At 37.2% G+C, this 15,033-nt stretch overlaps 2 protein-coding genes across 8 annotated transcripts in view; one reads left to right on the top strand and one right to left on the bottom strand.

Moving 5' to 3' along the window:
* The window catches only part of Stard9 (StAR related lipid transfer domain containing 9), a 156,569-nt gene that overhangs the window by 62,435 nt on the left and 79,101 nt on the right, over positions 1-15,033 (top strand). For 6 of the 7 annotated variants that reach the window (XM_013359357.4, XM_021726132.3, XM_040275264.2 and 3 more), the window contains exons 4-7: positions 5,470-5,586; positions 6,768-6,800; positions 6,888-6,949; positions 9,886-9,998. In XM_013359357.4, the coding sequence (XP_013214811.2) occupies positions 5,470-5,586; positions 6,768-6,800; positions 6,888-6,949; positions 9,886-9,998 (325 nt within the window). Of the gene's footprint in view, positions 1-5,469; positions 5,587-6,767; positions 6,801-6,887; positions 6,950-9,885; positions 9,999-15,033 lie in introns of those variants that run through there. The other variant, XM_078048923.1, reaches the window with a different exon arrangement.
* LOC101977773 (adenosine 5'-monophosphoramidase HINT1) lies at positions 12,557-13,124 on the bottom strand. Its single transcript, XM_040275273.2, has one exon. It carries the CDS (start codon positions 13,102-13,104, stop codon positions 12,784-12,786), a length of 321 nt encoding a protein of 106 aa, XP_040131207.1. The 5' UTR covers positions 13,105-13,124; the 3' UTR covers positions 12,557-12,783.

Below are 15,033 nucleotides of genomic sequence, written 5' to 3'. Positions count from 1 at the left end.
GTGTCCCCGAAGTATGCTGTTTTTAAGTCCTTTGGGTATAAACGGAGGAGTGGGATATCTGGGTCAAATGGGGGTTACATTCCCAGTGTTTCAAGGAATCTTCATACTGTTTTCCAGATTGGTTGCACTGATTTGCAGTCCCACCAGCAATGAAAGAGTGAGCCCTTTTCCCCATATCCTCATCAACACTTATTGTTGTTTGTATTCTTAGTAGCTATCATTCTGACTGGACTGAGATGAAATCTTAGAGTAGTTTTGATTTACATTTTTCTAATTGCTAGAGATGTTGAACATTTTTCATATATTTGTTGATTGATTGTATATCATCTTCCAAGAAGTGTTTGAAGTTACTATTTCCTTTTTATAAAATAATTTCTTTTTTAGTTTTAGAAGGACCCGATACCTTTATTTTATTTATTTTTGTTTTGTAGTGCTGAGGATTGAACCCAGGGCCTCACACATGCTAGGTGAGCACTCTACCACTGTGCCACAACCCCAACGCCCTGAAGTTACTATTTCTTAACAAAGAGATTTTATATCTCTGTCGATCAGACTGACTCCTTACCCCTCAGCTCCTGTTTGTCCAGGAACTGTTCAGGTGAATGGACTTTTGAATCTGCCATATCTATAGGCTGTGATGCTATTGTGTAAGTTATCTGCTTGTAACTTTCCATTCTGCTCTATTTCTTCTCTGACTGCCTTTCTTACATCTCAGTTTTACATTTAAGGTCAAATACTGTGTTCTGAAAATAGACAACTGGACTTTCTATTTCTCATAGTCCCTAATGGGAAACACATAAGTGTTTCCTGCCTTAGGCTAAGATTAATACAGTTCGGGGACCTACATGTCTCAAGACTGGTTTCTTTCAGAATAACAACTGTTCTTTTTTTCCATTGGGTATGGCACAGGTTTCAGTTGGCTTTGTTCATGTTCACCTGCATTTCAAAATTTCTGTTGTAGTTTCTCTCTCTGTTAGTTCCTTGGAAAATGTTCAATTACCAGTTTCCATAGTATGCACTGCATGGATAAATATACTTAAACACAGAAGATGAAGTTTTCTGTAGTTCATAGTATAAAATGGAGAAGGAAAATAGGAAATCTAGATTCATCTGTCAAAGTCAGATATAGGCTGTTTCCTGTTTCCTCTGGTGAAATCTGCTACAAAAGACTAGAGACAGTATCTGGTCTGCACTTGGCCCATGTCTCAAATTATGTCTGTTGATCCCTAGCTAGGTTCATGTAGCTATTAGAGGAAGAGATGAACTATTCTGAGCCCTTTCACCAACTAAGGCCCAATTAAGTTGTTTTTTCCTTTTTTAAATTTACTTTTTATCTTACACAGATAACTCTGTCTTTATCTTCAAATAAGTGGTACAAAAGTCTCCTTTTCTATACTATCACAAGAGGGAATGGGTCAGTAGATGCACAGATAGTATTAACTTTACCTCATCATCTCCATGTGATGAGAAGTGTAGGTAAGTGCAACTCTGGGTTCCTTAAGGTTTTTTTGTTGTTTGTTTTTTTCAGTACTGGGGATTGAACCCAGGGCCATTCTACTACTAAGCTAGTCCCCTGCTCTTTTAATTTTTAATCTTAAGACAGGGTCTTGCTGAGTTGCTGAGGCTGATTTTGAACTTGTGATCCTCCTGCCTCAGATTTTCAAGTAGCTGGGATTAAAGGTATGTGTCACTGCTCAGTATTTATTATTTTGAACATTTTCTCATCCTAAGTTGGAACTCTGTGATTTTGTATTTTTATTTTTTATAAGTCTACTTGGAAACATAATACATAAAGGAAAGAACTATAAACTACCCAAAACATACCTATCAGTGAAAAATTCATTTAGGAAAATATAAATCCTAAACAGTCATGAAATCTCCAGAGATGAGGTTCATTTTGGTTGGATTTAAGAATGGTTTGCCTGATAATGTTACTAATATCTTTCCAACAAGCAGAGAGTTCCATTCCTTAAGATTTATCTTGTTGAACTTATTTTTTAATGAACTATTTTTTGAAGCAATTTTAGAAAGAGCAAAATTAAGCAGAAAGTACATGGAGTTCTCTCATACCCTCTCCCCGCTCATGTTGAGCTACCCCCACTAACAGTATCCTGTACCACAGTAGTACATTTATTACAATCTGTGAACATACCTTAGCACATCATTGTCATCCTAAGTACATAATTTATCTGTGGGTTCACACTTGGTACATTCTTTGAGTTTTGACAGATGTATAATGGCACGTGACTTTTTGTTGTAGTATACAGAATAGTTTCACTGCTCAAAAAAAGTCCCCTATGCTCTGCCTAGTCAGTCATCTCTTCTAACCCCTGGCAATGACTGATCTTTTTATTGCCTCCATAATGTTATTTAGTTGGAATCATACAATATTTTGCCTTTTTCAGATTTCCACTTAGTAATATGATATTTTGAGATATGATAATTTGCCCATTTTTGATTAGGTTGTTTCCTTTGTCTATTTTGGGTACTCTTCCTTTATCAGTAAAGTCTTTTGCTAATATTTTATCCTGGTCTGTGACTCATCTTATTCTTTTGAAAACTTCTTTAAAAAAAACTTCATTCCTAGATTCAGTTGAATTTAGAATATTGGGTATTGCTAGGTTTTTGTTTTGGGCTTTAGGTTGTAGGAGTCCCCATATAGCAGTATCTAATGGGCTGTCACCTGTTTAGCTAACACTTTAAAAAACTGGAAGTGTTTTATTACATGCATTCTGTCTAATGCTTCTTCCTACTTATGCCCCCAGAAAAGAATCAAGACCACCCATTTCTCTAGAATGTAACCCTGCATCTTCAGATTCCTATTTAGTGACGTTTTTTAGCCTTCAAATTGTAGTTGGTATTCAGTGAATGTTTCCATTTGATTCACTTTATTATCATGGTGAGAGTGGAACATGGTGTTATCTGGCCTTTGGTACTCTTCTAAGGCTGTGAATTTTCCAGGAATGTTTAGTGAGCTCTTCCTCACAGTTCTTAAAAAATAGTAGGTGTATCTTGATAGTTTCCATGAATTTCAGGTTTGGAGCCTAGTGGCTTTACCTATTAACATCTTTACCATTGAGGGAAAATTGTATCTTCAGAGATATTTACATAAAACTTTCAGGCAATTATTTGAATTTGGATAATGACATGGACAAAGTAACATTCTATTGATTTTTCATAATCCTTAATCTGCTCAGCTGTGCATGAGCTATGGGAAGAAATAACACTGAGATCTAGATGTGCCCTTGCTCTGTCTGCATCTCTGTTCCCACCTCCTGACGGGGCACTAGAAAAGAAAAGAGGAGTTTTATGAAAGATTTTCCAACCAAATAAATGAATGGCAGCCAACTCAAATAGTCTATTGCAGAGAAATATACCCCCCCTTCTTCAAATTGTGGGAATTTCACCCAGCCAGATTTCAGGAGGTAAATGACCTTGCCCAGTTTTCAGCTTTGCTAACATAGAGTTAGTGAGTGGAGAGGCTGCTAGATATACCAGGAAAAGAAGTAGAATTTATACAAGGCACCAAAAAGGTTACAAGTGTTATATCTGTGTATTAGAAGGAAGCAGGAAAACTAGCTTCTAAATTGGGAACTTTAAAAAATCTTTAGACACAAATCTTTCACTGCACCCTGGGTTCTTTTGGCTTTATGCCTGATATTGGAAGCATTAAAAAAACAAACAAAACAAATAGTTCACTGGCCAAGAAGCATAGCTACAGCTGTTAAAACAGAATAATTAGCATAATTTTGACTTAGAAATTCCTGTCTTTGTACCTGTTATCCCTACTTTTATGTATGAACTCACTTAATCATCATTACAATTTTTGTAATAGAGGTACAGAAGATCTATTTTATAGCTAGAGAAACTGAGGCCTACAGTATTTAAGTAACTTGCCAAAAGAACACATGGCTTTGAAGTGAGAACCATACTACGATTTGGAGCTATATCAGATAATTCACAGAATTGAAAGGAAAGTTGAAAAATGGTCAGGAAAGCATGGGACCCCAGGTAACAGGGAACCTAGGCAAAACCATAGCACAGAATAGTCTAATTGGGCACTACACTTGGTATTTCTGCCACTGTATGCTCAGCAGCATGCAATACTGTTGAACTCTTGGAGATTTATCAGTCATTGCTTTGTTTTTGCAACTTTCTTTCAAAACTCAAGTGGGAACATTAGTGTAGTTAATGTGCCAGTGTTGTAGCTGCTAGAAAGTGAAGAGCAGTATCTGGCTTGCTTGGCTTCTGTAGTAGAGGATTGGGCCCTCCTTGCCACTAAGACTTACACAATCAAAGACTTCCCTCAAATAGTCAAAATATGAATGTTTACCATACCAGGAGGGTATGCAGACATCCATGTGCATACTGTTATGGAAAGGTTGAACTGGGAAGCTGTGCCTTCCTCATAAACCTGGCTGTTTTTTCCTGAGACCAGTTCTGCCTATTCAAGACCAGTAGAACTTTCAGGCATTACACAAAGTTTATTGAGTATAAAGTTTATTGAGCTAAATGACCAACAGAACCACCTAGCTATCAGGGGCAGTTTGAGGAGAAAATGTATATATAGTAGGCTCATGAGGAAAATCCTAATTTCTGAGCTTACCTGATCCTTAGCATGGTGTCTTTAGATCTGGCACTTACATGTTACTGGGTAATATTTCACTGTAGGTTTATCCACTTAACCATAGTGAACATTTTCTTGTCATGAGAGGAAAAAAAAATTATTTTGCCAGCATGTTTTTACTCTTTTTCTAGACTCTTTGCCTTAAGACTAGGGATCATGGCCTGGCGTGGTGTCATATACCTGTAATCTCAGCAACTTGGGAGACTGAGACAGGAGAATCATAAGTTCAAGGGCAGCCTCAGCAATTAAGCAAGGGCCTAAGCACCTTAGAGAAATCCTATCTCAAAATTAAAAATAAAAAATGGTGGTTGGTGTTGTAGCTCAGTGGTAGAGAGCTTGCCTAGCACATGTGAGGCACTGAGTTCAATCCTCAGCATCATATAAAAATAAATGAAATAAAGGTATTATGTCCATCTACAACTAAAAAAATTTTTTTTTTAATTAAGAAAGGGCTGAGTGGGCTGGGACTATGGCTCAGTGGTAGCACACTTGCCGGGCATGTGTGAGGTACTGGGTTCAATTCTCAGCACCACATATCAATAAATAAAATAAAGATCTATCAACAACTAAGGAAAAAAAAGTTCTGGGAATTTCTCAGTGATAAAGCAGCCCTGGGTTAAATCCCTAGTACAAAATAAATAAATAAATAAATAAAAATATTTAAATGATCGACTACATTTTCCTTAGCCATCTTTATTATGAAGCTGAATTTATTCTTGTGAAATGGTAGAAATTTATCGTCATGTGTGTTTGAAATATTTTATAAATTTTTAGATTAAAAATAATTTTAAATCTGCTATGGGTAGAAGGATCAGTAACATGGTCTACTTTTGTTGTCACAGGTGTTTCAAGACTTGGGGACTGAAGTACTCTCTGGAGCTGCCAGAGGCTACAACATATGCCTTTTTGCCTATGGGCAGACAGGCTCTGGGAAGACTTATACCATGCTGGGGACCCCAGTAAGTATTATTACTACAATGATGTTTCTAATGTCACAACAAGCCTGAATCTTGTGTTCTTGCCACTGTGAGATAGAATGTGATTTTTATTGCCAGTCAGCTTTAACAATATTTAATGAACCCTCTTCTATACTAAGAATGGATTTTTCATCACTTTAATTGAAAGGTAAACTTTGATTAGCCTGCTTATTCAATCCTGAAGAACCTTAGGATTTTACAACTCCCTTTGACAAAGATGTCCTTGTCAGTTCTACTGAATTTGTCATATTATTTCCAAGTTCATCGCTTGAAGCCTTATATCACTCTGTGTCAGTAAGACCTAAACTGAATCTTCAGTGCTGGCTAGAACTGTGCAGAGATGAGATTACTATAGCCACTCTAGAAGGTTACCAGTGTTATATCTCAGTGTATTAGAAGGAAGCAGGAAAACTAGCTTCTAAACTGGGGGCTTTAAAAAATATGTAGGTTTTAATGAGCACTTTGCTTTATCTACAGCAATTCAGAAGGGCATCATTCCCTAAGAATACCTCTGTTTTAGAAGTATCCCAGGGAGATGAACTGGTGGAAAGGGTGACAGATAAGATCACCAGGGACATTATCTGAGATATTATTCCTCCTGAAAGATTATCCTGCTGCTTCAGGCCTGATTCATCACTTATTTTGTCTGTGTCTAGTGTGTTTTCATATATTTGAAATTAAAAGAAGAAATTGCCCACTAAACCAAAGGGTATAAAGCCCTTAACCTGAATATAAGATGGAGAAAGATTATGCCTCTCTCTAGATTTAGATATATGTTCTGGACACCCCGGTTCTCTAGTCTTCCTGTATGTAGGGATAGGAGGTAGGGGGATCTAGGAAGGACCACATTAGTAAAATGAGTTTATGCAAGAAAGATGTAATCTTTCTTGCATGAAACACATATCTAAGTTTGCCAGCTTCTCCTTTTCTTCTTTTTTATGGTAGTAATCTGACTCCCTCAATGTGTTCCTCCCATGAGGGTCTCTTGATGGCACGGATACATAAGTCTTCTATGTACTTCTAGTGAAACTGCCTAAAGTGAAAAGGCTAACACAAAGATCCCATGTACCCATCCTCCATGCTGAGTTGGTTTCTGGGGTGTTGAGACATAGAGATCATTGCCTAGAATAACCAATAATTCTTCCCTTTCTTCTATTCTTTAGGCCTCTGTTGGGCTTACACCACGGATATGTGAGGTACAGACTCTTTTAACTGGATACTTTCAAAGTAGGTCTCTTTTGTCTAATCCTTTCAGTGAAATCCCAACCCTGTGGTTTGTGCAGGGTCTCTTCACCAAGGAAGAAGACTCTGCCTCATTGTCTTCCTCCTGTAGGATAAAAATAAGGTAAGAACTTGTCAGGTACCAGGACCTGAAATGTTCCTGCCATTTCAAATTTTGGCATGTTCATCTGTCCTCTCCTTGCTTCCAGAGTTACCAGAGGGATGCAGAGAAGCCACAGAAGACACATCTTATAGAACAGGGAGATGAGAAACAATTAGGTTCTCAGGTTACAAAACACTTAATTCCTTATCCTTGGACTTAATAAGCAGATGTCTCCTTATGTGGCCCACCTTACCCTGGCTAACTCTTTCCTTCGTGTCCAAAGCTTAATACTAGATTTTGGGGTTTCTTTTTCCTATCCTTTACTGGGTGGTTTTATAGGGAAATGGTTCTCAAACTCTAGTTCCCAGACTAAGACCATCTTTTCTAAGATAAAATTTTAACTAATATGAAGTGAAATGTTGACATAAGGTTACCAGTTTCTATTTAAGTTTCATTTAAACATAGTTTGTTTCCTTCCTTCATTTCTTTCTTCCATGTTCAGTGTCCTTTCTAAAAATATTAAGATGTAACTCACCTACCATAAAATGCCTGTAGTACAAAATTTTGAAGTATATAGTTTGATTTTTATAATATTTCCAAGACTATACAAGCATTACCACTGATTCTAGAACATTTCCATTACCCCCAAAAGAACAAATATTCGTTCTTAAAAATTAAGTGATTGTGAATATTATTTCTTAAAATTTTGAGTGTATAAATAAAAATATACAAATCTTTAAGTAGGAATATATGTATATATACGCACACACATATATACATATTTTACTATCTATAACATCTGGGAACAGCTATGCCAAGTGGGAGGGCAGGGTTGTAATTCAGTGGTAGAGCACTTGCCTAGCAAGCATGAGGCACTGGGTTCAATCCCAAGCACCACATAAAAATAAACAAATAAGGGGCTGGATTTGTGGCTCAGCAGTAGAGTGCTTGCCTAGCACGTGCGAGGCCCTGGGTTCCATCCTCAGCACCACATAAAAATAAAATAAAAGTATTGTGTCAACTACAACTAAATAAATATATTTTTATTAGTTGTTCAAAACATTACATAGCTCTTGACATATCATATTTTATACATTTTATTCAAGTGGGTTATGAACTCCCATTTTTCCCCCGTATAAAGATTGCAGAATCACATCGGTTACACATCCACGTTTTTACATATTGCCACACTAGTGTCTGTTGTATTCTGCTGTCTTTCCTATCCTCTACTATCCCCTCTCCCCTCCCCTCTCCTCCCCTCCCATCTTCTCTCTCTATCCCATCTACTGTACTTCATTTCTCTCCCTTGTTTTTTTCCCCCTTTCCCTTCATCTCCTCTTATATGTAATTTTGTATAACGATGAGGGTCTCCTTCCATTTCCATGCAATTTCCCTTCTCTCTCCCACCTCTCGTCCTTGTTTAATGTTAATCTTCTTCTCATGCTCTTCCTCCCTGCTCTGTTCCTAGTTGCTCTCCTTATATCAAAGATGACATTTGGCATTTGTTTTCTAGGGATTGGCTAGCTTCACTTAGCATAATCTGCTCTAGTGCCATCCATTTTCCTGCAAATGCCATGATTTTGTCATTTTTTAGTGCTGAGTAGTACTCCATTGTGTATAAATGCCACATTTTTTTTTCATCCATTCATCTATTGAAGGGCATCTAGGTTGGTTCCACAGTCTAGCTATTTTGAATTGTGCTGCTATGAACATCGATGTAGCAGTATCCCTATAGTACGCTCTTTTAAGGTCTTTGGGGAATAGTCCAAGAAGGGGAATAGCTGGGTCAAATGGTGGTTCCACTCCCAGCTTTCCAAGGAATCTCCATACTGCTTTCCAAATTGGCCACACCAATTTGCAGTCCCACCATAAAAAAATATATTTATAAAATAAAATAAAGATATTATGTCCATGTACAACATATGTGTGTGTGTGTGTGTGTGTGTGTTGTGTGTGTGTGAATGAATGAGAGAGAGAGAGACACACACACAACTAGGATTACTATGTTTAGATAAGAGAATGTTAAGGAGAAAAAAATGTATGGGACAAGTGTGAATATAGTTTAGCTTTGAACTGGAGCCTCTTTTTCTGACTTCTAACTTCACAGGCAAACATATGTGTTCTGATGAGGAAGATCTTTCTGTGAGAAGTCTGCTCTCTTGTTTCATAAAATCTTTACTATTTTTTTTTCTTTTTAGTTTTCCTTTGGTGCTGGAGATTGAACCCAGCAGCACTTTACCATTGAGCTACATCCCCAGCCCTTTTTATTTTTTATATTGATTCAGGATGTCACTGAGTTGCCTAGACTGACCTGAAATTTTTGATCCTCCTGTTGAAGCCCCCCAGGTTGCTGTGATTATAGACATGTGCCACTGTAACCAGCTCTTTACTGATTTTAATTAAAAATTATAACTGCTTTTTTCAAGAAGGAATAAAATGTCAGTGGATAAGATAGAGCATAACTTACATACAATTCCAGTGTATAAAACAGATGAGAAATGCCCTATTTAAAGCAGGGATAGAGACTGGAACCCTTATTAATTAGTTTCCCTCACTGCTCAACAATGGCCCCTGAGATGCCTTCACAGAACAATAGAGGGTTCTGTTTGAAAATCACTCAAGAAACATACTCTATAGACTATGTGACATGGAGGCCTGATCAGGGCACAGCTGGTGGCCATATACTATGACCAAAAATCATGTTGAAATAGTCCCTCAAGGGCTAATCTCAAATAAGCACTGTATTATAAACCTGAAACCATGAAGTGATGAAAGCCATTGCTTACAACTCTTTTGTAAACAAGTAGAAAGACACATAAGGGGAGTCCTTGCTTGGTCAAAGACTTAGATTGTCAGAGATAGAAGCTGGAAAAGGAACCTGGAACCTTCCATTCTTGGATTAGTATTTTTCCTTCTTTTTTTTCAAAGTCTAATTGTGTTGCCTTTCTCTCCTTTAGTTTCCTGGAAATCTATAATGAACGGGTACGGGATCTATTGAAGCAATCTAATCAAAAGAAGTCCTATACCCTGCGGGTCAGGGAGCATCCAGAGATGGGCCCCTATGTGGAAGGTAAGCTTTTGTGGTCCCGGAAATCTGAGATCAAACTGAAGTCTTAGGAGGCTGTTCAAGTGTTCACTAATTCGTTCAATATATGTATAATAAAAATTTACTTTAGGGGCTGGGGCTGTGGCTCAGTGGTAGAATGCTTGCCTGGCACACATGAAGCACTGGGCTCAATCCTCAGCACCACATAAAAGTAAAATAAAGGTATTGTGCCCACCTACAAGTAAAAAAATACATATTAAAAACATTTACATGGGGCTTGGATTGTGGCTTAGTAGTAGAGCACTTGCCTGACATGTGTGAGGCACTGAATTTGATTCTCAGCACCACATACAAATAAAAAATAAATAAAATAAAGATCTATCAACAACTAAAAAAATATTTTAAAAATTTACTTTATGCTAGTTGCTATACTAGACACTGGATATATAATGATAAATAGAAAAGACATGGTCCTGACTGTAGCGGATGGAGGGAGCAAAAAAAAAATTATACAATAAAATGTCGAAAAAAGAAGAGACATGGTTCTGCCCTCACAAGTAAGCTTAAAATTTAGTAGAAGGGAGTCAGAAAATATAAGAAGATGTAGTGATGAAAAAAACCTTGGGGAGGTATAGATGACCCACCTATATGAATGGTCTGTAATAACTTCTCTGAGGAGATAACACTGAAGCTGAGACCTGAAGGGAACATAGGAGCTAGTCCCATGAAGAATCATGTCATGAAGGGAGGAGAGTTTCTGTTAGGGAGAGCATTATGACCTACAGTCCTATGAGGCCACTTGATGTTTTCAAGGAGGACCGAGTGGCTAAAGCATGGTGAATGAGGAGAAAGGGCTCTGGTTGGGTCTACAGGTACCAGATCTGATAGAGCCTTGACTAGTTCCTGGACCAGCCAGTCTCCTTTCCAGAGTACTTTCTCTTCCGTTGGTGAAGATTCTTGGGAGGATGGGAAAGATGGGTAGATGTTGGACATGAATCAGGGTCTGGTGTGCTTCCTTATCAAACCCTGATGGTTACTACCATATGTCTTATTTCCTTAGGCCAGGTCCTGCTAATAAGTAGGAACATTTAGGTTCTTTAGTGGAGGAAATTGTTACCCTTTAGGATGTGTATAAGAATAAACATATAAATGTTAAGTTTCTATTCTCATAATAGTATGCTAATTTTCCTGATAAGGAAAGGAACATGAAAGATCAATGGCCATCTCTTCTGATCAGGCATAGCCAATAGATGACCAAGTAGGCATGCCAGTCACTGATTCTGTATTTGTCTTTTCTTGAATGTCCCATCATAAATGCAGCTGGAAACAACAAAAACATTTACTTTGCTAAGAGCCACTTTTAGTTTCCACTGTGAAAAACTTCCATGTAAAATTTTACATAAGTTTTTACGTAAAGCAGTACTTTTCAAGGCAAATCATGAGCTGATACAGTAATGTCACAATGTCTCATCTCAAAATATCCTTTTATTTTCTAGTGGGAGGGAGGAACCAGAGAAGACCTCAGATAAAGTACAAATGTTCTTGTACAAAAGACAACTATGTAAAAAGTTAAGAGACATTCCTAAAGTTACACTGCAAGTTGGGGCAAGATTGGAACTGGGAACCTTGCCTAGGACTGGAATATAGGAATGGAACTGTATATTGAGAACCTAGCAAGAGATCTAGGATCATAGATTCTTTGATTGGCATAGTTCCTACAACACAGAGAACATATGAACTCATATAAAGTCATAGAGCTTGAGTCATATATCCAAAGTCAATGACAGGATCTAGACTAAAATCTCAGGGCTCCTGATGCAGAGCACAGGGCTCTTTTGAGAATACTTCATGAAGTGAACCCTTGGGGAGGGAAGGATTTTTGGTAGAAATTAAGTTCTCCAGCAGCAAAAAATCTTAAGTCTTTTAAGTTACAGGTTCTCTTAAAGTCATCAGGACTTTCTCAAACCATTACAAATATAGATGAACATTTCTGCTTATTTTTGGGGTGGTGGGGGAAGGGTCCTGGAATTTGAACCCAAGGGTACTTTACCATTGAACTACATCCTTAGCCCTTTTTATTTTTTATTTTGAGAAAGCATCTTACAAAGTTGCTTGGGACCTCACTGAATTTGCTGAGGCTATCCTTGAACTTGTGATCCTCCTGCCTCAGGCTCCTGAGTTGCTGGGATAACAGGCATGTGCCACCATGCCTGGCTATTTCTGCTACTTAGTGAAGGAATCCATGAGCTCAAAAATAACACAGAACCAGCCTTGTAAGCTGGGACTTCCAAATGAGTAGTCACAATGAACTTTAAAGGCCTTCTTTTTTTAATGAATAAAGAATATTATATATCTCTCAAACTCAGCATTCTGTGAATATGACTCCAAAGTAGAAAAGCGATTGGTGATTTGAAACCACTTCTTCAGGAATTCACTGAGTACCTACTAGATGCCTATATTATTCAGAGTGCTATGGGAAGTAAGAATATATAATGTCTTTAAATTGTTGTTCCACTACAGAATTGTAAGGTGGAACTTAATAGTTGCCCAAATCCAAAAAAAGGAAAGGGGTAGCCTGTTACTTTTTTTTTTTTTCACCATGCAACAATGTATTTATTATGTATAGGCATTTAAAATTATTTTCCCAATATCTCCAGACCAGGACACAAATAATCATGCTGCTTAACATATTGGAAAATGCAAGCATAATCATTGCCTAGAGAAGGGAAAACCATCTAATACATGCTTAGCCAGGAGGCCAATTCATCTGCCGACCTCCAAGAACATGCAGATGAACATGATAGACAGACTATCCTCCATCAGCACCTTCATTCACCACCATCTGATAACCCTTCTTAAGGCCTAGATCAGCAGCACATTTCTTGCCAACAATCATTAAATGTCCAAGAAGATTTTCATCATCATCTTCTGCAGCAGAAATCTGGGTTATATGTTTCTTGGGTACCACCAGAAAATGTGTTGGTGCTTGAGGGGCAGTGTCATGGAAAGCAAGACATTGGTCATCCTCAAAAATAATTTTGGCGGGGATTTCCTTGTGGATTATCTTCTCGAAGATGGTGTCGCCATCAGAAGGCTGGGCCACCTGAGCCTTGGCGATTTCATCTGCCATCTCGGCCACCCTCCCGCACGGTGGCCGCCTGTTACTTTTTAATTAAAACTTATTAGGCTGGGCAGTGGTGCATGCCTTCAATCTTAGAGACCCAGGAGATTGAGGAAGGAGGATCAAAAATACAAGGCCAGGGCTGGGGCTATAGCTCAGTTGGTAGAGTGCTTGTCTCTCATGCACAAGGCCCTGGGTTAAATCCCCAGCACCCCCTGCCCCCACAAGTTCAAGGCCAGCCTAGGCAACTTAGTAAGAACCTGTCTCAATTTAAAAAAAAAATTTATTAGGGGCTAGGGCTGGGGCTCAGTGGTAGAGTGCTCGCCTGGCATGTATAAAACACTGGACTCGATCCTTAGCACCACATAAAAATAAATAAATAAAAAATAAAGGTATTGTGTCCATCTACAACTATAAATATTAAAAGAAAAACTTTAAAAAATTATTAGATAAAAGAGAAAATTGAAATCTGAAATGTACTGGGCCCTGTCCAAAGTCATATAAAGGCTAGTGGGGTATAGTATCTAAAATGATGGCTAAGTGAGACTAAAATAATATATTTTTGCTTTGATGTTTCTTTTAATATAAAGGGAAGGGTATAAAGCCAGGAATGTTGGTGGTAGGTAGTTGGGGCTCTGAAAAAAATGATTTTGTATTTTCTCTGTATACAATCAGAAAAAAACAAAAACACAAAGTCCCCTTAATTCTTCTGTTTTTTTTTTCTTCTTCTTTTCTGCACTGACTAGGACTAGTTCACTATTAAATAAAAGTTATAATAATATCTAGTTTTGTCCTCAGGGGAAAATTTTGCCATCTAACCATTAACTATAAAATTTGCAATAACAGTTGTTTTTTATTTGTGTTTTGCAGTGCTGAGGATTATACCCAGGGTTTCTTGCATGCTAGGCAAGAAAATAGTGGTCATTTTAAATAGATATTCTTATCACCTTCTTTAAAAGTGATAAAGGACCAGTTTTTTATTACTTTAAAAAAAATTTAATATTAATATTTTTTTGCAGGGTTGGAAATCAAACCCAGGGCCTTGTGCATCAGAGGCAAGTGCTCTACCACTGAGCTGCACCCCACCCCCCACAGAATAGATCAGTTTAAAAAAAATAAAACAATCCTTGTTATATCAATACTTTATAAAAAATAAAGGTAAATTATTAGAAAAATTTAAAGAAGATATCTTGGTTATAGGCTTTGATTTATCTTTATTAGATTCAACAGATATGAAATTACTTTTTAAAAATTATTCTTTTTTATTGTAAAAGTTTCTTACATTCTCCATTACTGTACTTATCTCATTGTATACCAACGACAACTTGAGGACTAGCACCAGTCTGTGGAGTAGCACTGCCATAACAAATTAAGAAAATTCTCTTTTCTTTTTAGTTTTCTAAGAGTTTAAATTTTTTTTTAAATTTTGAAACAAATCAAACTTATAAGAAAGTTACAAGTACAAAAAGAATTTTTATCCTGAGACATTTGAGAATAAATTTCCAACCTGATTCTGTATTTCCCCTAAATATTTTAGGGCATTTTTCATACAAACCATAGTCTCCTATATAATTACAATACAACCAATGGAATCAGGAAAATTAACTTTTTTTAATTAAAAAAAATTTCAAGTAATAGTTATTGAATATCTATGCTATGATTACATTATTTTTTATTTGTTCTAATTGGTTATACGTGACAATAGAATACACTTTGAAACATCATACATTTATGAAATGTAATTTCTCATTCTTTGGGTTGTACATGATGTAGAATCACACTGGTCATGTAATTATACATGTTCATAGGGTAATAATGTCAGATTCATATTACCATCCTTCTTACCCCCATACCTCTTCACTCCCCTCTACTTAATCCAGAGTAACTCCATTCTTTCCTAGCGCCCCTGCCTTATCACCTATCAGAGAAAACATTCAG

Source organism: Ictidomys tridecemlineatus, chromosome 5 (genome assembly GCF_052094955.1).
Source record: "Ictidomys tridecemlineatus isolate mIctTri1 chromosome 5, mIctTri1.hap1, whole genome shotgun sequence".
In the NCBI taxonomy this organism is placed as follows: domain Eukaryota; kingdom Metazoa; phylum Chordata; class Mammalia; order Rodentia; family Sciuridae; genus Ictidomys; species Ictidomys tridecemlineatus.
The sequence above is the reverse complement of the archived record's forward strand: the minus strand, read 5'-3'. Positions and strand labels throughout refer to the sequence as shown.